The sequence below is a fragment of the Denticeps clupeoides genome, chromosome 11 (genome assembly GCF_900700375.1).
Source record: "Denticeps clupeoides chromosome 11, fDenClu1.1, whole genome shotgun sequence".
Classification (NCBI taxonomy): domain Eukaryota; kingdom Metazoa; phylum Chordata; class Actinopteri; order Clupeiformes; family Denticipitidae; genus Denticeps; species Denticeps clupeoides.
Window position 1 is genome coordinate 18,964,243 of NC_041717.1, and position 21,248 is coordinate 18,985,490.

At 43.4% G+C, this 21,248-nt stretch overlaps 2 protein-coding genes across 6 annotated transcripts in view; one reads left to right on the forward strand and one right to left on the reverse strand.

The window, feature by feature from the left end:
- Positions 1-455: 455 nt before the first annotated feature.
- Positions 456-11,725, forward strand: ark2cb (arkadia (RNF111) C-terminal like ring finger ubiquitin ligase 2Cb). 2 transcript variants are annotated; one of them, XM_028996858.1, is made up of 9 exons: positions 456-684; positions 1,633-1,806; positions 4,744-5,068; positions 5,801-5,926; positions 6,090-6,219; positions 6,442-6,546; positions 6,841-6,936; positions 7,038-7,141; positions 8,018-11,725. In XM_028996858.1, the coding sequence occupies exons 1-9, from the start codon at positions 624-626 to the stop codon at positions 8,133-8,135; spliced, it is 1,239 nt and encodes a 412-aa protein (XP_028852691.1). In that variant the 5' UTR covers positions 456-623; the 3' UTR covers positions 8,136-11,725. The 2 variants fall into 2 exon arrangements, with proteins under 2 accessions (XP_028852691.1, XP_028852692.1); XM_028996859.1 differs by lacking the exon at positions 1,633-1,806.
- Positions 11,726-12,286: 561 nt separating this feature from the next.
- Positions 12,287-21,248, reverse strand: part of loxhd1b (lipoxygenase homology PLAT domains 1b) — a 35,285-nt gene continuing 26,323 nt past the window's right edge. For 3 of the 4 annotated variants that reach the window (XM_028995804.1, XM_028995803.1, XM_028995802.1), the window contains 17 exons: positions 20,956-21,120; positions 20,603-20,784; positions 20,335-20,451; positions 20,029-20,191; positions 19,556-19,710; positions 18,989-19,198; positions 18,503-18,614; positions 18,201-18,409; positions 17,469-17,654; positions 17,231-17,358; positions 14,916-15,033; positions 14,634-14,811; positions 14,236-14,421; positions 13,919-14,089; positions 13,693-13,825; positions 12,946-13,101; positions 12,287-12,855 (listed from right to left, as the gene is read on the reverse strand). In XM_028995804.1, the coding sequence (XP_028851637.1) occupies positions 12,375-12,855; positions 12,946-13,101; positions 13,693-13,825; positions 13,919-14,089; positions 14,236-14,421; positions 14,634-14,811; positions 14,916-15,033; positions 17,231-17,358; positions 17,469-17,654; positions 18,201-18,409; positions 18,503-18,614; positions 18,989-19,198; positions 19,556-19,710; positions 20,029-20,191; positions 20,335-20,451; positions 20,603-20,784; positions 20,956-21,120 (3,050 nt within the window). In that variant the 3' untranslated portion in view covers positions 12,287-12,374. Of the gene's footprint in view, positions 12,856-12,945; positions 13,102-13,692; positions 13,826-13,918; positions 14,090-14,235; positions 14,422-14,633; positions 14,812-14,915; positions 15,034-17,230; positions 17,359-17,468; positions 17,655-18,200; positions 18,410-18,502; positions 18,615-18,988; positions 19,199-19,555; positions 19,711-20,028; positions 20,192-20,334; positions 20,452-20,602; positions 20,785-20,955; positions 21,121-21,248 lie in introns of those variants that run through there. The other variant, XM_028995805.1, reaches the window with a different exon arrangement.

Here is a 21,248-nt window from a genome sequence, read left to right on the forward strand (position 1 = left end):
TCAGACGCCCTGATCCAGAGTGACTTACAATCAGTTACAGGGACAACCCCCCCCCCCCGGAGACACTCAGGGTTAAGTGTCTTTCTCAGGGACACAATGGTAGTAAGTGGGGTTTGAACCTGGGTCTTCTGGTTCCCCACTAGGCTACTACCACCATAGTCGTGAATTCCAACACGACCGTGAGAGTTTTTCTTCTGTTTGTCTGTGTTTGTATAGATATGTACATTCATACATATATTTATATCCAGTGTATATATGTATTTATAAACAGATTATACATATTAACTTGTACAAATAACAATTGCACACATCCTTACACGTTGTTGTTGTTTTCTTCTACACCATCTACCGGAATACATGCTTGGCCAATAAACCCGATCCTGCTCGTCTTCCGCACGTACGGCGGGCCGGTTTTACGGTCTCTTCGCCGCGCGTCGGCGGCGCCCCCTGGCGGCGGCGGCGAGCGTCGCCCGCCGGATCTCCGGTGCCGCGCCGCGCCGCCCGTGCCCATCTTGGTTCCGGTGGTAGGGCAGCGCGCTGCTCCTTTTGTCTGCGTCGCGGCGCTGCGCGGATAGCCTGAATGTAGGGTCCGGAACGGGGAGGAGAAGCAGACGAGCTCAAGGATGGTTTTAGTGCATGTCGGATATCTGGTTCTTCCTGTTTTTGGCTCAGTAAGAAATCGAGGTATTTATATCTATTTATCCTTGACAACCGCGCCGGACGGAATGCCTCGATCGCCGGTGTCTTTTTGTAAGACGGAGGGGGGGAGGGTGATAACGATTAGCTCGGCGCGGCGGCTGCTTGTTGGCTAGCTGGGCTGCTTTTTTGGGGGGGTGAGATTAAAGCGGCGCTAACCGCGTCCATGTTGTTTCAATGTGGCTTTTCTCGCACGCCTAGCGGGCCCAAAGTGCGGCTTTTCAGACGCTTGTTTTGACCCCCCCCCCTCCAAAAAAGCCCAACAACAAATATATAAATCCTTCGGATATGTCAATTAACGCCATTTTTTTTAATTTTACGATAACGTGCTAATCCTGGATTAACGAGGCTTGATTATTGCAAATAAACGTAACTAATCGTCACTTATGTGTTTATTTGAGAGAGAGAAAGATAAAAAAATGTATATACACCACGACTCCAAAAGGTTGTGCTAGTTACACGTTTAGCGAGTGTTTCTCTACGCGGATGGTGTCATGTGGGGGGGGGGGGATTACGTACTGCTAGCATGCTAACACCACCTAGCTAACGTCGCCGCGAACTGCGGGGCTTCTTCTCTAACGCAACGTGTTTTTTTTTTTTTTGTTTTTTTTTTCGTTTTCTGTCCCCGCGGGGAGACGGCGGCGTTCCGCAATAGCGCCGACCGGTAACGTGTTCGCTGGCGGCGGCCGTGCGGCGGCTTAGCCAAGCGGGCCGGCCAGCTAACCGGCTAGCTTGCCCGGTTGCTGAGGTAACTGGCGGGCTGGCTAGTTTACTTCGGAAGGCTTCTTTCCAGCTCTTTCTAGGCGGTAGCGTGGCTCTCTTCTTTTACTTAAAAAAAAAAAAAAAAGCTGATTATTATTATTATTTTTCTTTTTCACATGGCATCAGTGATTTTTCATTGTGCTTTTATTTCTGTTCTTATTTCCTGTTCCATAGTATCGAGGCTGGCTCTACATTCTGCATTATCAGATCTTTGTCGTCCCCCCCTCCATTGTGTAGCTAATGATCATCTGCTGCTGTGTGGTGTGGCCTCTGCCTGTACTCTGCATTTAGCTGTTATTGTGAACCCCTTCTTCATTTCCTCTTTCCATCCGAAGACGACATTTTTTGGTATTTTTTTTTTTTTCTAAAGCACCTTAAGAATGTAACTCCCTTGTGTGAAGCAAGCTGAACTAGCTAACAATTGTCTCCTTCTTTTTGTTTTGTTGTGTTTCTTTAAATGTCAATTTGCAATAGTTAACCCATTGTAGCGTTAGCGGATAAAACAAGTTTTCATGTACCTCCCATCTAGTCTTGGTAGACAACATGTGTAAATTCCTGTAAAGTGGATACATTTTGCACCAGGGCTCGTTTTTCTGCGCCTTTCAACGCTGCTCCGCAGTTTGGCTGTTGCTTGCTCAACGTTCGCTCTCAACAGTGAAAGGTGCAAGGCTTTCTATTCATGCGGCACAGACTAAAAAATTAATCAAAATAAAACTTGCTTAATCGGAAAGTTGGTGCAAAAAAAAAAAAGAGATATATTTACAAAACCAAAATGCTATCCATTTCACAGGGATGATTATTTTCCTGCACTGCAAGAAAAATCCTCTTATTAGATTACAATTGTCTATTGTTTGGTTGTGGTCTCTCTACCTTTTGTTCTGGTAATAGACTTCAGTGCATGGTCACGTTTTATATATTCATATTATTTTGTTTTACATTGAAGAGTATTTTCCAATGTAATCTTTCTGTAGCAAAGATGTACCCTGCTGTAATGTAATGTGCTGTAGCCAACACATCTGCTCATTGGATGCTGCTTTTGTTCTGTTAACCCTATGCAGAGCATGGTGGGCCTTGCCTTCAGTCAGTGTTGTTTATTTCTTTATTATTTTGTTGCATGGTGTTTATATTTATGACACGGTTCCACACGTACTAATATTTTTCAATAAAGAATATAGTATTTTTCCTAACCTTCAGTGTGCTTCTTGCTGATTTCCATTTATTGTCTTCCCTCCCCCCCTCCACCTCCTCCCTCCTGCCGTGACAAAGATAGACGAGTTCCTTGCTCCTGTTTTTATTTTTTTAACGTTTTCTTTCCCGATCTTCATCGCGTTTGCTATGAGGAGCCGCTTGTAGGTGCAGTGGTGGTGCTTTTGCGTTTGATCCAGAGAATGGGGCTTTATTTTTATTGCATCTTTTGCATATTTGTCCCTGCTTTTGGAAGAAGATCTGTTAAAAATTTGTCTATAGCTCCATTCATCTTCACCTGTTAAGTGTGCTCCCAGCAAATGATCTTAATGCAATGTAGACCTTGCCCTTTTCCTGTGATACCTGTGGGTGGATGGGTCTTCCATCCTGCTTCGTTTGCTCTTCTAACACTTGAAACAGCTTCTAAATGCTTCACAAGGAACGCCTGGAAATGCTTGTTTAAACTAGTTTTGTTAACTAGGTTGAAATTCTTTTGGCTAATGATAAAGATCATACCCTCATATTAATCTAGTCTTCATTTGCTGAAGCTTTTAATGACCGCAGCATAATTCTAATATTGTTGGATTATATTTAGCATGACTTTATTCTACATTGCGAGTCATCTCCCCCAACTCTTGCTGTTTCTCAGCTCTGCATCACATGGTGATAGGTGGTTCTTTCTTGGCCTGTCATTTTCCTTCATCTGTCATTTCTCAGCCTACTTCAGAATCAGTTTTAACAGCGAGAAATCAGCCATCATTTAGTATTGTGGTTCTCCTCAGACGAAAACGTTTTTTTAATTGGCTTATCTGGCATAACCCACCATGCCCTAGTCACTCGTCTCTACTGGTTTGTTCTCAGTGGTTCCATTCGTGGGTTACCGTCCTTTGTGGGTTTTCAATTTTTATTATCTTTATTTAATTGTTTTCCCCCTTCCTCCTCTCCCTTCCATTTCTGATGCGCTGCCCACAGCCCTGCCCACACTGTGGCCTGCAGCTCTCGCTCGAAAGCATGCATTCACACATTCCAGCTCTCACAGTGTGATTCTTCCAAAGAGGAGCGCTAGACTGCAGAATTAAAATCTACAGATGAAAATAAATACATTAACATTTTCCACTTGCATTAAAATTCCGATTGTAACATCCGTAAAATTATAGTTTTTTTTTTTTTCCTTCTGCAACATGGTCCAACATAGTTTAATCATTTAAATGCACTAATTAAAAAGTTGTTCTAAATCTACTTGGTCAAACCAAAAATACATGCGACATCAGCGAAGGAGAAAAATGCGTCATTAGCTTAGCTATGTTGACTGAAGACACCATTATGGTGGCTTTTTTTTTGTGTGTGTTTCACTCAAGGTTGGGATGTCCGTATATGTCTCAGACACAGGTAGGACTTTAGGAATTTATATATTTTTCTTACGGAAAAAAAATGGAGGATGCGTTTTCATTCAACAGATATTCAATGTCAATTTTTTGTCCCTTGGTTTTGATTTGCAGGTCAGTTTTTTTCTGTTTCATGTCATAAGTGACCCGTTCATGTGTTTTAGTCACTAAGTTAAGAAAAAAAAAAAACTAAACTAGTCCCTTTTTTGTTGAATAAGGTCCAAAACAGCAGTAATGGCAGGTTGTGAACTGCTCCTCACAAAAGCAATTCTTGCGGACTACTTTAGCCTGCATGAGAGATCCTACACGCCTTCAAGTTAGCTCGATCCGGCACGGCCTCCACCCCAGCCTTAGAGTCCTCCCTCTGAAGCTGGAATTCTAATCCCATTCCGCTGAAACCGAAGCTCGCAGTTGGCTAACTTTTCATCCCGCCCTGAGCTAAGACAGGGAGACTCCCAGTCAGCTGCTTTAAATAGACTGTAAATAATATGAGCCCTTGTCACGCCCATTAATGTGGAGTCAGCTGCTCAGAGGTGAGAAGACCAACCGTGAAAGATAAATGTGACATGCCAACCACCCCCCCACCCCACCCTCCAAAAAAATGGCATGATCTTAATTCTGTATCATGTTATATATAAATAAGAACATAAAAATGAAAAATTAGATGATAAATCAATGATGCGTGGTCCTGATTTGCTTTCCTTGTTCCTTCCAGGCTCCCATTTTAACAGACATCAGCACAGCCATGCTACCTCTTGCCGGCATTTCCACTTAGGCCCACAGGCCCAGATCCCCGTCGACTTCCCCATGCCCCATCCAGGACAATCTCAGCCCGGCCTGGCCGCCCACCTGGCGCCCGGCCCCCACCAGCAAACCCCCCAGCTCCACCCGCCCCTCAATCCCATCCCCCCTCCTCCGCCACCGCCCCAGTTCCAGGACATCCAAGGACCTCCCTTTCTACCTCAGGCCTTACACCAGCAATACCTCATACAGCAGCAGCTACTGGAGGCCCAGCACCGGCGCATCATGCCCCACTCCAGGTAATCTTTGGCCCCTCTGAGCTTGTATTCTGTTGACCCAAATATTAAAAAAAAATAAAAATCTTTAGGGGTAGTCATGGCTTCAAAACGTGCGAAGCATTGCAGTTGCTCAGTGATTCGATGTAAAAATGAGCACAAATGTATTTGTTTTAGTTTGGTCACGTGAGCCATTGAAGAACCAATTGGTTAATGAATTTTATTTTTTCTGGAAAAATGCTGACGCGACTTCCTGTTCCGCCTGTGCACTTCTATTGGCCGCTTTCCTCCTCCTCCTTATTAGCATTTAAATCTACAGACACCTAAACATTGTGGGACTGTAATTCTGCACCATGGCTGAATTTCAGAAAGAGACTTGAGATAAAGTATGAGGGGACAAACAAGACCGATATAAAAGCCAAAAATATTTGTTTTTACATTTAACTAACTTAACACAAGTAGATCTAATTTTGTTACTTCCATCCCTGCCTATATGGGGGACATACATTTACAGCATTTATCAGATGCCCTTATCCAGAGTCCCCCTGGAGATACTCAGGGTTAAGTGTCTTGTTCAGGTTCAAAATGGTAGTTAGTGGGGTTTCAACCTGGGACTTCGTGATCTTCTGGTTCATAGGCACCCGTGTTACCCATTAGGCTACTACCACCCTGCATTATAAGTATTACTTCTGTCTTTAGAAGTGACTGCTGTGGAATGTCCTGTCTTATTGCCTCTCACTCACTGCTTCTGCACAGGCATGCACAAGAGAGGCCGCCGCACCATCCGCAGGCTCTGAGGACAGGGTATGACTATGCCACCTCCATACACGTCCCACCACCCGTCACGCAGCAGCCCCGTTACCTGGCTGAGGGAACTGACTGGTAAGTCACCATGTCCCGTGACCGAATCTAAACGAATAATTCTTTCTGACCTGTCAGGTCAACCGTTAAGCTTCTAAATATCAGTAGTATTTCACCCACTGTTCACTGTTTTGAAGCTGAGTTTGTGTGAATTTGCTTTAAAGTTGTCTGTTGTTCCCTGAAGGGACCTGAGTGTGGACTCCACGCTGCTCCATCACCAGTACCACATCCCGCCACTGCCCCAGCCCTACCAGCATTACCTAACCTCCCCCCGACTGCACCACTTCCCCAGGAACGCCTCCTCTGCACAAGTGGTGGGTTTTTACAGCATCAGATGCCTAAAGCACAATCACATTTAATACAAATTTTCAGCTGACATCATAAATACAGACTTCACGAAAGAATTGGTGCTTTCATAATTTGGAGGAATTTTCCATCTGTCCATTTGCCCTGTAGCTCTGTATTGTGTTGTATGTTGTTGGACTTATTTGGAAAGGGTAATGACAGTCCTGTTGTTTTTTTTTTTTTTTTTGCAGGTGGTCCACGAGATTCGCAACTACCCGTACCCCCAACTGCACCTGCTCGCGCTGCAGAGCCTGAACCCGTCCCGGCACGCATCTGCAGTGCGTGAAAGCTACGAGGTGCGACCTCGATGCCTCCTGATGTATTAACTTGTGCCGGTTTACACCCGGCCGCTGTACGCTTGAGCCAAATTCGGTTCCATTTTTAAACCAAAGTTGCTGAAATGTAGGCCCATGCACGCATAAATTAGACACAAGACATGGAAATTATTCAATAAGTACAATAAAATGAAATAACTCACATTTTCCAACTTGGTGTATTACAGTCGTGGCTGAGGAGTAGCTTTAAATCAGTCAGGCCATTTTAATGCTTTGGATGGTACTGAAATCCGTGTAAAATGTGTGACGTTATAGGAGCTCCTGCAGCTGGAGGACAGGTTGGGGAATGTGAACAGAGGGGCTGTGCAGACCACGATTGAGCGGTTTACGTTCCCGCACAAATACAAAAAGGTAAGAATCCATAATTTCATACATTCACTGGCTAAATTGGCATTTCTGTGCTGGTTTGGAGCATAACTGAGCACGATATCTTGCTTATGTGCAATTTGCAGAGAAGACCCCAAGAACTTAAATTAGGCATGGATGAAGACGAGCTGGACACGGATGAAAAATGCACAATATGCCTGTCCATGCTGGAGGACGGCGAAGATGTCAGGTAGGTCTTGCACACTTTAACACGGTGGTTGCTATGAATGTCATGAATAGTATGTTTTGAATCCATTCTGCTGACATTCTCTTTGACTTATTTTGGTGACCACAAAGGGAGTATATTGTTCTTATAGAATACGTTACCTTGCTTCTTTGCATGCTCAGAATCCGGTGCCTTATTATATGACAATTAAGATTTATAATCCTTTACTACTTAGGGTTATGGTTTGTCTATTTATTTATGCCTTGATATTTCTCAATAAGCCATTTATCAGCAAGTCCCTTAGTGTATTTATTTTATCACTTATACCTTAGACTGTCAAAAAAAGTGTCATGAGACTTCAAAGGCATTTGGCCATTTAATGTCCCTTTAACTGATACTGATAAGATATTTGTAGATATAGGGACAGTGGTGGCCTAGCGGTTGGGGAGGCGGCCCCGTAGTCAGAAGGTTGCCGGTTCAAATCCCGATCCGCCAAGGTGCCACTGAGCAAAGCACCGTCCCCACACACTGCTCCCCGGGTGCCTGTCATGGCTGCCCACTGCTCACCAAGGGCGATGGGTTAAATGCTGAGGACATTTACATTTACATTTGCAGCATTTATCAGACGCCCTTATCCAGAGCGACTTACAATCAGTAGTTACAGGGATAGTCCCCCCCTGGAGCAACTTAGGGCTAAGTGTCTTGCTCAGGGACACAATGGTAGTAAGTGGGATTTGAACCTGGGTCTCCTGGTTCATAGGCGAGTGTGTTACCCACTAGGCTACCACCACCCCTGTGTGCACCATGTGTTGTGCTGCTGTGTATCACAATGACAATCACTTCACTTTCACACTAGATGTTTCATTTTGCACCAATCAAGCCTCTCCCTTTCCTCCATAGGAGACTACCCTGCATGCACCTCTTCCACCAGGCCTGCGTGGACCAGTGGTTGGCCACGAGTAAGAAGTGCCCGATCTGCAGGGTGGACATTGAGACCCAACTGACGCCAGACAGCTGATGTCCCCTGGAGCTTTGCGTCAGCCGTCCCTCTCCATTCCCCTCTTCATCCCTTTCCGGGTGCTTTGCCAAAACATTCACCTCCACCTTCTCCATCGTCATCTTGCTCTGGGCTTGGGAGCCGACCGACGACCACTGTTGGCAAAAGACATGATGTCTGATGGAGTCTTGCTCGCGCTTCAGAAGCTGCCATGAAGACCAACTAAGAGGAAGCGACAGCATGGAAAGTGTGCGATTGCATGCGAATGGCGAAAAGAAAAGGGGGAGAAAAGTTTCGGAGGCAGGTTGAGTTGAGGGTTCACGCTCAGTTTTGCTTACAAAGATGAAGTTGTCACTGGTCAAAATGTCCCAGCATGCATGTGTAGTGTGGCTGCGGTTGTACACTATACACATACCTCCGATGTTGTCCTGGCTATTCCTCTCAGAGGAGAACCAAAACCTGTAGCTCTTTCTCTGTCTTTGTGTTGTAAATGTTAATTGTTAAACCAACATGACACATTTTGAAGCGTTTGCGATGCTGCTCTCTTTTTTTTTTTTTTATATCTGAGAATAGGCGCTCAAGACTTTCCGTGTGGTGTTTCATTTGCTTGTGGTAAATTGGAATAATCATAATTATCGCTAATTGCCGTAGACTTACAGTGTTACGTGACGACATCCCAGCATGGCTGCAGGAGGAACAAGTCAAAGAGGGGAAAAAAAATTGGAATTTAACCCTTTTCCGTTTTTATTTATCGACTGATATATATCATTTTTTTTCCTGAACATTTCATGGATGGTGGTAGACACCTATAACCTTGTAGCCATGGTGACCAGAGAAAGAGCAGGTGTGAAGTCCGTCTGTGCAGGAGAGGGAAAATGGCGAAGAAAAAAATAAATTGTACTGATTATTTGCCGCATCTTCAAAATGCATGCATTTGTGGTGGGCCAAGGCTTTGTCTTGTGAATGTGTGAAGACAATGGGTTATTGTGGTTGCACTGAAAGAATATTCTAACAAATGTAAAAAAAAAACAAAAAGGAACAACAATAACACAAAAAAATTAGCAGAAAAAGTAATACAAACATTACTCAGTCAGTGGTTCTTGAGTCGGCCTAGCGAGCCGCGTTGGTAGCGTTCGGACCACAAGTGTTAATTCCCTTTTGTGAAATACCTTGTTGCCTAGAAGACAAGCACATGTGATTCTGACATAGCAACACCCTTCTTCTTGTGTCTTGGTTAGCACTGTCGGAGTCTGGTATTGCTTGAACCTTCGTGTTGACCTTTGGCGGTGAATACAGCTCCTAGTCTGTGTTGTGCATGGCGGTGGTGCGTGCTGTTCTCGGAGTAGATTTATAGTAGGGGGGGAATAAAAAAAAAAAGGGAGAAAAAGCCATTTGTTTGATTGATTACAAACCAAACATAATTTTTTTTCCTACGCTTTTATTTTCTTCGTATCCGTTCTTTTTACCATAGTGTTGCTGTTATTTGCTTTCTTGTTTCTTCTTGATTATGCCAATATGGACTTTGGGTCTGGTTGACACAGATCCCTTCGTCCACTTTCACTGTTTTTAAGGCATAGCTGCAGTGCTGGAATAATATTTATTGTTGTCTTAATGTAGCTAGCTATTGTTTCTGTAAATGCACTATAATATCAGGTTGCCTGATGTGATTGTGAGCGTTTTGTTCGTTCGTTTCTGCCACTCAGCTGCCACTGTAACTCCGATGTTGTCCTACTTTTAGGGGCTGCCGTTCTAAGAAGAAGAAAAAAAAAAAAAACAATGCTAAGTGTTTTTAAATGTAGACTATAGCTAACAAGGATTTTAGCCGAACTCTTTGATACGTATCATCACTATCATCGCATTTTGTTCCATTCTGCTTTTTTTTTTTTTTTTTACCATTCTATGATTTGATGAAAGTCCATTAGCTCTGTTTGATTTTGATTTGGATTATTTTAATTGGAAATGTGAACCAATTCTCAGTAAGAATTCAGTGTTGCAGGACAGCTTTTCTGTGTGTGTGTGTGTGTGTGTGTGTGGTGATGAGTCTGAAAGCTCTCCTTTGCCTGTAGGCGAAGAGGGTTGTCCATGTTAAAAAGAAAAAACGTACATAGTTTACACAGAACATTGTGTGTTGAGATGCCTTAAGTATTTAACAATCATAATTTATTACTAACTACACAGATAGACGAGGGGCTGCATTCTTTTTCTTTATTGCTTTGCGAATGACTCGCTTATTTATTTAGACCTAGAAACACATGTAAAAAATACCTCATTGTGTGTACCTTAATGGGAGTTTGCTTTGCATGCAGTTGTATTTCTGAGGCATAAAATCTAGGGCGTGTTGACATGTTTGTACGTGGTGCTGTTTTTAACTTAGTCACATTCCATTAAACGCAACGTCTCCTCTGCCGTGATGTAGTCGTGGACAAGCTGCGAAATCTGACTGGAATTGTTTTGCATGTCCCCCTCTGGTTTTGCACTCTCTGCATGGCCAACCTCTTGCTGGTGCTGGCTCACTTATCCTTTTGTGTTCTTGTATTTTTCTTAGTTTTTTCCGTCCCAAGTGTTTCCAGAAAATTCTGCCGTGATTGTCGGGTTGTCACGCCATACCTACGTTACCTGCATACCACACATAGTGTGGTTTGTTGTGCTGACAGCTTGCTCCATAATCCATGATGTGGATTTTTAGATGTACTTTACTAATGTTTATTTAACAGAAATGGGGGCTGTAAAATGCATCACTCACCAAAAATGTACAATTAAATAAAGGTTATTTGTAATGGCTCCCTACAGATATTGCACCTTTTGGAAGAAATCCAGAAATGAATTTAATTAGAATTTGTTTGGTTACTAATGTTTGTGCATTTTTTCCCCCTGTGGCATTTCCAGCTGTCTGAATTAAAAATGGCCGCCTCCGTTCTTTCCTGTTAATGTCGGCTTGTTCTTGTAACAAAGTACTGTGGGGAAATTTGCTGTGAATCTTGGGGCTGCAAACTGAAAGAAAAGAGAAAAGAAAAAAAAAAAAAGCTGCATGTTGACACTAGGTAGTACTGCTCGCGAAGCCGGCGTTGGGCTGAACTAGCACTTTTGAACTGACTGTAAAAAAAAAAAAATTAAAAAAGGAATAATAAAATAAACAACGTTCCCGCTGATAATGATCTGATAGCTGGACTTTGAGCTTGTGGTTCAAGTAGATTATCTGATGCTCTGATTTAAACATTTTATTTTATTTTACCCCCCCACCACCACCACCACCATTTCCCCCACGTTGAGGCAGAGCGCCTGAACGCTGGTCCAAGGGGTTCGTGATTACACAGAACTTGCCTTAACGTACCGTTTGTTTGGTCATTGTTCCTTATTCTTTCCTTATTTTTCAGCAATTAGTGGACATAAGCAATAGTATTTCCATCCTTGGTGAGGCCGAAAGAGCAGTAGATTTTAAAGCACAAGCTATCTAATGCATGTTTTTCTCAGGATTAAATGTTCACATGGGAATGGATTGATATGTTAATTATTATACCATTTAATATTTCTGATGTTTTTTCTGCTGCTGACAAAAAAAAAAAAAAAGAACTTAATAATTTGCCAGTGAAGGGGGCGTGGCTATCTTTGTACAAGACACTGCTGTTTGCTGTAACTCCGCAATGTTTTATGATATGAATATTTTATAGATGAAGTAGAATATGTATTGACAATATTGAAGCAATAGCTAAATGATGATCATGTATAAACTAGATGATAAGTGTATATTAAGTACGAAAAGAAACGTCCTTAGATTCACTTTTGGTGGATTTTGTACTGTATTTATTACTAATGATGATGCAAAAAGTTGCAGAGCTTAACCCAAACTGTACTTTCTATTTTAATTTCTTGTCTTGTACATGATCTTTTTGTATGTGTTTTTCAAATAAATTGCTTAAAACACTACGATGGAATCTGACGTGTGATTGAATGTTTGTTGTGAGACATTAAATTCAGGAGATTGCAAGAGTGATTAAACATTGAAACTATGGCAAAAAAAATAAGTACACTGTAAATTGTCAAAGCTTTGCAGAATTGTTAAATTAATTAAATTGAATTTATAGTTGTACAATAATTAAGTAGGTTTGTGAAATTCACACTTAATTTTAATGTATTCTAATTGTGCTAACAAATGTACAAAACATGGCCTTTGTATAAAAAAAAAAAATACTAATAATTGCAGACAAAAATGATATGTTTATACAAAAAAAAAACAGTTTTTGCATTAGTCCCCTGGGAGCTTCAGTATTTGGGATACAGCACTCTGTGGATCTGCCCGTCTGCTTTCTTGTTGTCCAGCCATTTTCCGCACTGGAAGATGGTGGTCACCCAGTTGGCCGTGTTTGTGATCTCCACGCACTCCAGGTACCAACCTGGGCTGGTGCCGGTGTTGTCATGTTCCACCCTGACCCTCAGCAGCTCCCCCAAGTCCAGCATTTCCAGCAAGAAGCGATCAGTGTGGCCCCTCTCAAACAGGTTCCTGAATTTTTGCTTCAGGGCTCGTTTGCCCGAGTCCCCACTGGAGCCATATATGGTTACATAGACGTTGGCGTCGGACCCACCGCCCTTCACGTCGCCTGTGATTATGATTATCTCGTACTTGACAGGGACAAGGCTACGGACTTTGCTGGCGAAGCTCTCAATAAACTTCGTGCACTCAAACGTCATGAAATCGTCTTTCTTTGCCGTGAGGGGGATCTGGGCATCGCAGTGGAAAATATACCTGTGCAGAGATGGTACATTTTAAAATGTTCAGCCGGAGGGAATTAAACATGCAAAACAGCAAAACGTTTTAACCAGGGGGAGAACTCACTTATTCCCCAGCTCTTTCTCGGTGACGACGACCTCCAGAGCATGCCAGAAAGACTCCGACTTCACCTTCTTACCATCTTTAGTTATGTGGCCCAGGCAGATTCCCACAATTTCACCCACATTTTTAGAGCCAAACTCAAAAATGTCAGTGGCACCTCTGAACAGAGAACAAAAGTGTGTATATTAGGGGTGTTAAAATTAATCTTATAATCGATGCATCGAGATGCAGACGTGGACGATTCTGCATCGATGCAGTGCAGAACATAATCAATTTCAGCCTGATCTGGGAACAGCGCCACTCCGGGTAGGAGTTTTACGCTGCACGTATTTTGGACATTACACGTACCAAATATTACTGCTTTTATGTAATACAAAATGAAATAATACAAGGACCTCGGTTCCTCTGCTTGGTGGACATGTCGATGTGCATCAGGACCGGGGCAGACGATTAACTCCGCCCACAACATAGTGCCGTGTGCATTTAAAGGAGAACCACCACTATATATAACTGTTACAAGGTGAGTGCGGACGTAACTCTGGTATTTGGAAACATCATGTGACCATGTAGAAAATGTCTGGGTTGCATCGCGATGCATCGATATCGAGGCACTGCGATTCGAGGCACGAATCGAATCGAATCGAATCGTGAGACCAGTGAAGGTTCACACCTCTAGTGTATATATATATTCACCTTTGGTTTTCTGTCCAGTGACGTTAATACTAAATCAGAAGAAAACACGCCGCCTACCGGAGGAATTTCTTTTTCTTGTTTTCCATCACCAGCTCTTTCGATCGGCCCTTCTTTCCTTCTAGCACGATCCAGGTATTTTCTTTTGTGTCTGCGTCTTCAGTGCTCGCAGTCGTAATGGCAATTTCATATTCTTGGGGAGCAATAAGTAAGCAGTCAAATCAGATTAAAGCTCAGAAATCAGAAATTTTGACAGTCCAAAAGTCGCGAACGCAGCCACGCTTACTGGTCTTGTCATTGAGGTCCAATAAGTCATTGTTGGCACAGGCCATTTCCCTCATGATCTGGCCGTCGTCCTCGTTTTTGGCGAGCCAGCGGTCACAGGGGAAGCGAAAGGTCTGGTCCATCACTTCATCTTTCACGTCAATGTATTCCAGATGCCAGCCAGGTGCAGGGCCTGTGCACAATAAACACAATGACGAACAAATGCTTTCGTCATTTTGATTAATTGTTATCTCATAGCTTATCTCACATTTTTTTTTATGTATTTTTTTATGGCACAATACATTTGCATACCAGGAAAAACACAAAAATTGCTCTCACCATCGTTGTCGTGCCACACCCGAACCTTGGACAGCTCTCCCAGGCTGAAAACGTCGCTGAAACGGAAAACGTCCACCTGGTTGCGCTCAAACTTGTTCCTGTTGCTGCACTCTTTAAGAGCGAGGGTCCCCGTGTCGCCGTTCTCCCCGAACACAATCAGGAAAACGTTTGCGTCCGTGCCTGCAGCTTCATTGTTGAAACAAATTGAATTGAACCAAGTAAATGTACGGTAACACTCATTTGTGAGTCTTATCTGGAACCCTGGCCTTCGTCAGTGACATCACCCCCACATGACAAGCTATTTTGGCCTTGTCCTAGCGTTTGCTACTGGTCTCTAATGTCAGATCAGTCATTTTTAACAGTAAATTGATCTGGCATTCATGATTCCGGGAAGCTACCTGTGAGGTCGCTGGTTTTGACCTGGATGATATAAGTGGTTTTCTCCACCATCTCCTCGTCGTCCACCACCGCACCCAGCTCACACACTTTTGTCCGCTTTGGCCCCTTGGTCTTCGATAGCCAGTTCTCGTAGGTGAAAACTGACACTTCCTCAGAGATCGGGTTCCGCATGATGATCTGTGTTACATGCAGTGTACAGGTGCCATTGAGTGATGTTCGGAGTGTACAAAAATGCTGCTCATTTATATATTCCATGCCAAAGATGAAGCAGAAGATCATGCCTTGTCTAAAAACCAGTCCGGACGGCTTCCTGTGCCATCAATTCGAACTCTCATCTTTTTCAGTGGAGCAATGTCATCTATCTCCAAGTTGAAGGTATCATCTTGACCTCTCTCAAACCTAGGGCATAATTAATGACCAGTTTTATATGTATTTTTATTTAATTGCAAATATTGTTGCACTGATAGCTTCTGTTCTGTTTTTTAACTCATAGACATTGATAGTTACTATTTTTTGCTATTTAAGGCTGTCGTTGTTCCCAATAATTTTTTTAATAGTCTGGAATTATTTCTTTTGGTGGCCGCTAGTGGGCAATGTGCTTTGTATTCTAAATTGTATTCTAAATTGTATTCTTTGTATTCTAAATTGGTTACCTTGTTCAGAATCAGGCTTCTCCATCTACTGGTGCGTCCTTGTATAAAATGAAATATGGACTGTGGTCCCCAGTTCACCTCATACGATTTTTCTGAGGCTAGGAGTACAAGTGAGCCGAACCTCTGCTGAACATCCCCAGACAAACAGACAGGCAATGATAACCTGGGGGTAGCTGGGATGGTCCCTGTGGGTGTAGTGCCAAACCAACCCTCTTCCCTGCCTGAATACACTCAGAACCGCAGGGTTGACAAAATTCCGGTGTGTCCTGTGTCACCAATCATCACTGTTCCCATGTCAACCAACGCTGACAGACGGCCCGGCCATTGCCGAGCGTAGGAAGTAAGTGAAGTGATTGTCGTTACACAGCAGCACAGACAACCAAATGTTTCCTCTGCATTTAACCATCACCCTTGGTGAGCAGTGGGCAGCCATGACAGGCGCCCGGGGAGCAGCATGTGGGGACGGTACCTTGCTCAGTGGGACCTCAGTGTCACCTTGGAAGTTCGGCAACCTTCTGATTACGGGTCGGCTTCCTTACCCACTAGGCCACCACTCCTTCTACAGGCCATAAGACAACTGAACACTCAGAGACTTTCCCCTTTGGACTGATGCACACACACGACCTCTTTTATATTGAGTAATTTTATCTATTAATGCACCGTTCCTTTTTGCACAGTAAGATTTGCGCTAGTTTTCTTTGCACATTTCTTATTCATTTCACCTGTTTGGCACTGTCACTCTCATTGTTGTCCACATGTTTTTGTTTAACGATATCCTTGCACTGCCTGTGTCCCCTGTTTGCACTTTATGTAGCCCAGTTTGTCTGTGTTGCACACATGCACTTTATGTCAGTATGTAACTTAGTTGAATTGTTTAACTGTTACATGTAACACCGGGTTCCTGAGAAACATTGTTGCGTTTCATTGTAAACTGCCCCATCACTGTATGGGTGGGAGCCCATGCGCACCTCAGGGTGGCAACTTTGCCAGTTGCTGGACCTCCCCGACTGCCAGAGTGTGCCTGTCCACCCAGGACCTCAGTCTCCACCTGCCCTGCCAAAAGCTGAGCCTGCTGAGGAGGTAACTGGTCACACTTGATCTTCCCACACAGCTGCACTCTTCTCACACTTTTCTGGTGTCCATCCTCGGGCCTGTGGTTCAGGGTCCGATGGCACTGGAGGGTGCCATGCCGAGGCAGGTGTTTAAGGAGAATCAGTGTGCCTCGTGCGTCACACGAGGCACTGGATTTTTGTCACCAGCGGAAACAGATCCAATACCTTGGTCGACACGGTAGGCTACAGACCAGAGGAGCAGAGCTGATCCAGGACTTCTTCACATACGCATACGCGTCAGGCTTTGGCGCTACCCAGAACATCACAAGCAACCACGCCCATCTAACACACCGCACCTGTTCACCGTCTATAATCGCACCTCCATCTAGACCTCACTCCCCCACCAGTCAGTATCTGGTCTCTGTCCACGTGTGTCTAGAGTTTTCAGGAATCATCCCGGTGTTGCTTTGTTTCTTTTGGTTTTTGTGAAGTAAGTTGTGTGTTGTTCTGCCCTTGGGTCTCTCATTCTTTCTCATTCCCAATGGCATCACATTTCCACTTGTCCTCTTAAGAGTGTCTTTTAAGGAAAATATTTAAGATTGTTAGTGTTATGAATTGCATGTCCTCAGTAGCATTAGTATTGTAATCTAAATAGTAATCTAGTAATAAATAGTAATCTATTTAATGCATTACAATAAATTAGCCCTGTTAGCTAAATGCGTGATTAATGAGTTATTATTATAATATATAATAAGAACTATTATTATTATTATTATTATTATCATCATTATTGTTCTTATTGTTTTCATCCTTGTGTAGATTATAGATGAGATTTCATACTACATTCAGATTGCAGGAGCTCCTATTTTTGGACCACACTTGTCCTTTCACCTGTCCTCATTCTTTGGTAGCAAGATCTCCTCCGTGCAGCCATTAGTCCCGAACACAGTGACGTAAATGTTTGTGTCTGTCCCAGCATACTGTGTGTCTCCCGTGACAACCGTGACTTCATAAACCACCTAGAGAAGAAGAACACTCAAATTCTGGATTCTGGATTCCCATTATAACTGCTGGATCCAAACTGGACAAGTTATTAGCTTATGCACCATGTTTCAAAAAGCTGCTGTACCTTCTGGATAATACTGATGCTGATGGCGTCCAGGATGTTGAAGACTCGTGCAGTCAAGCCATCCCCGCGGTCCTTGGCCAGCCAGCACTTACACGGGAAGATGTATTTGATCCCTTTAGTTGGCACGGCAACAGACAGCTCATTTACCAACCAGCAGCTCTCAGGTGTCGCTCCGTTGTGTCCCAGCTGTCAACAGAGCAAACAAGCCTAGAATCACTACACACGCCGGGATGGGTACGATTACACAGCCGCACAGTCCGATGAAATGAGGTCTAAACGTTTCATTGTTTTTCGCTGAAGAGATTATAAGTGTTTGGCTGTTGGTGTGATGGCTAGTACTTGTGATGCCGTGATGTACTTTTTTTTTTTGCCCAGGATTGGGGTGTAACAGAATACTTGGAGCGGGGCAGTGGTTGGCCTAGCGGGTACAGTCCCCAACACACTGCTCCCCGGGCACCTTTCATGGCTGCCCAACTGCTTACCATGGTGATGGGTGTTTCATAATGACAATCCCTTCACTTTCACATTTAATGAAAGTATTAAAAGATAAGACTTTTTTTTAGAATATACTGTGATCTAAAAAAAAAAAGCCTCACCCGCTGATATTGCAGAATTATATTCTTGCATTTTAGTTTTTTGTGAAGCCCATACGGTGCCACCCTTGACCCCATTTATCTACATAGTCTCTGACCATGGTGAGTGACCACTGAGGTCCCTGTGGCCGCTTCTAACCTCAACACGCTTGATCTCGCCCACATCAGTTCCGTAACACTGGAAGTGTTCCATGCCACCCGCCTCAAAGCACTTCTTCCCCTCTGGCAAGTCCAGCCACAATCGGTCCGTCTCCACATCGCTGGGGCCGATGATGATCACGTAGACACGACTAGTGGTGCTGGCATCACGATCCATTCCCGTAGAGATTGTGAAGTCGTAAGGGATCACTGATGCAGAGGAACAGTTCAACATCAAAACCGCAACAAATGAAAAATAGAATGAAAGGACTTAAATAGAGGAGTGTGAAAATGACCGAAAACCTGGGCCTTCTTCTGCAACTTTCTTTTTTTTCTTCTTTTTGTTCATGTTGGCATCTAGACTCTTCATGGTGCTCATTGTGTTGTTCTTGGCATTTCTCTCCCCCTCATAACCCTTTGGTTAGAAATGTAAGGGGTTAGACACACACTCACACATATATATATGTGTGTGTTTGTGTGTGTGTGTATATATATTAATTGCATTAATTGTGATTAATTAGAAAAAACATAACACATTTAATCAAGCAAAGGGGAACTTTTGTCAGTACACCAGTTACATTGCTCCGGCTCATGCATTTCAACAAGTTCACACGCTCACAGATGGCATTTCTCACGCTTGAAGAGTTGAAGCTGTTATGTCTGAAAATGCTTAGCCAACTCCATTTTAGGAATGGGATGTTATGAAAGTTCATGTGGGTGTAAAGGCAGGCGTCCCAACATTTTTGTCAATATATTGGATATTTTAAAGCATTTCATTCCACACTTTACCTGGACATAGAAGGTTCTATCAATTCGTCTGTCCTCTCTTTTCTTGGAGAGCCAGCGCTCGCACAGGAACATGTACACCTCCTCTGTTTCCACATCCACAACTTCCACCTGGTCCAGGTACCAGTCGGCCCCCAGCATGGTGTTGTCATGTCGTATTTTGACCTTGTACACCTGGCCCAAGTCCACAGCCTCAATTGTAAACTTGTCCACCTATGAATTACAGCAGGAATGCATGATTCTCAGCATTAATAATTCACTTTTTAACCACTGATGACTTCTGTTTTTTTTTGTTTTTTTCTATTTGCCTGTAACAGCAAGGCTTTTGTTACACTGGATCCTATCCACTGCAGTGCCAAGTGGCATTCTGTTTCAGGTACAAGACTTGAATTTACAGGTTGTAACACTGTCCCTCTGAATTCAACATAACTTCATCTATAAAATGATCTAAACTCATATGAAAAATGAACTATTTAATTTGTATTGGTCATTTGAGGATGCACAGACTGAGCAGTCCAATGAAATGGGAATCCATCACAAGACTCCGCTTCAAGCCCAGTCCAGACTTACCGCCCCTCTTTCGAACTTGTTGCCGGAGCTCTCGGATTTGGCGAGCTTGCGCTCGCCTGTGTCGCCCAAGTCACCGTAGATGGTGAGGAACACGTTTGCGTCGGTGCCCGCGCCATACATATCGCCTGTCCTCACCGACACGTTATACGTGTGTGCTGCGGAGCGCAGACGGCAGAGATTAACAGGGCACACGTTCAACCATGACGCCCAGCAACACTCAGCCAGGCAGAACAGCAAAAATGCATCAAAGCAGCATCAAAAGTGTATCAGGTCACATTATTCTTCTGATGCAGGTGTGGACATGGTCCGCAACAATCTTCAGTTTGATATAATTGATATAAATGTCTTTTAAAAGTCTTAAATCTTCTCAATTAGTGCACAAACGCTTATAATCTACCTAATGCAGTCCAATATCCCAGTCCAACAGTACACATGATCTAGTATTTTTGCAATAGAAAGCTGAGTGGACATACTCTCCAATGCGTCCTCCACCTCAGTCTCGGTGCATTTCAGCGTTCCATCCCTCAGCAGTTTCTCCTGGATGATGTCAGAGGGCACCAGCTCCCTCACTGTTTCTCCGTCATCCTCTGACTTAGCTAACCACCGCTCACATGGAAAGATAATGGTCTCTGATCCCTTGACAAGAACAAAGCTCGCATTATCAATCTACAAACTAGCAATCTGATTGCAAATTGGTCAGGTTTTTTTTTTATTTGGTGTAAATCTCATCAGTATGTTGGGTCATTTGAGACCTTTTGTCATTTGTTCCAATTGCATACCTTTCCTTTCCTCAAAAGCCTTCTAATCTCAACCCTGTCTAAATGCCAGCCAGGGTTGGGCCCTCTGTTGTCATGTCCTATGCGGATCTTTTCAATGACATCACCAACGTCTTCAAGCTGGACAGATTCAACACTCAGGGTTTAGTGGCAGTAAGAGTCACTTTGGACAACTCCTATGGCACTTTGTATTCATTTTAGAAAACCCCACACCAGTTATTAAAATCATCAAAATCAGCATGGTCCAATTACACAAAAACAGTAGGCCCACCTCCACAATGAACATGTCTTCAGCGTTTCTCTCAAAGAACATACGCCTCTCTCTTTTGTTGACGCAGAGGTACTTCTGTTGTGTGCACACTCCTTTCTGACCATAGAGAACGATGAAGACGTTGGCATCCGTCCCCGCTGCAAATTCATCACTGGTAAAAGTAGTTATCTCGTATGGAACAACTGCGAAAACACACAAAAAAGTGCTTTTATTAGCCTGAAATATCATATTATCTCTGCTCAACAAGCTCAGTTACTGATGAGACCATGACAATTCAAGCAATTGAGCTTTTGTACAAAAACTCTAGTTTTGCGTTGAGCTCTACTGGTTCATAGCAGATGCTATAGACTTACATGGAACATAGAGCTCAGTCTGAAGGTCAGCGGGGTAAAGGTCTCTCACTATGGCCCCATCATCCTCCGATCGGTCCAGCCAGCGGCCACATGGGAAACGTAACCTCTGACCCTGAGACGGAGCGTTAATGTCCACCCAGTCCAAAAACCAACCAGGTGACCCCCCTAATAAAAGACGCATCCTGCCAATAGTACTTCATAGAATGCACATTCAGAAAAATTCCACTCTTGTTTACTGATAAAAATTATAAAATACCTTAAAAGCATGTGTGTTTTTATAGAAAAGTTCAAAA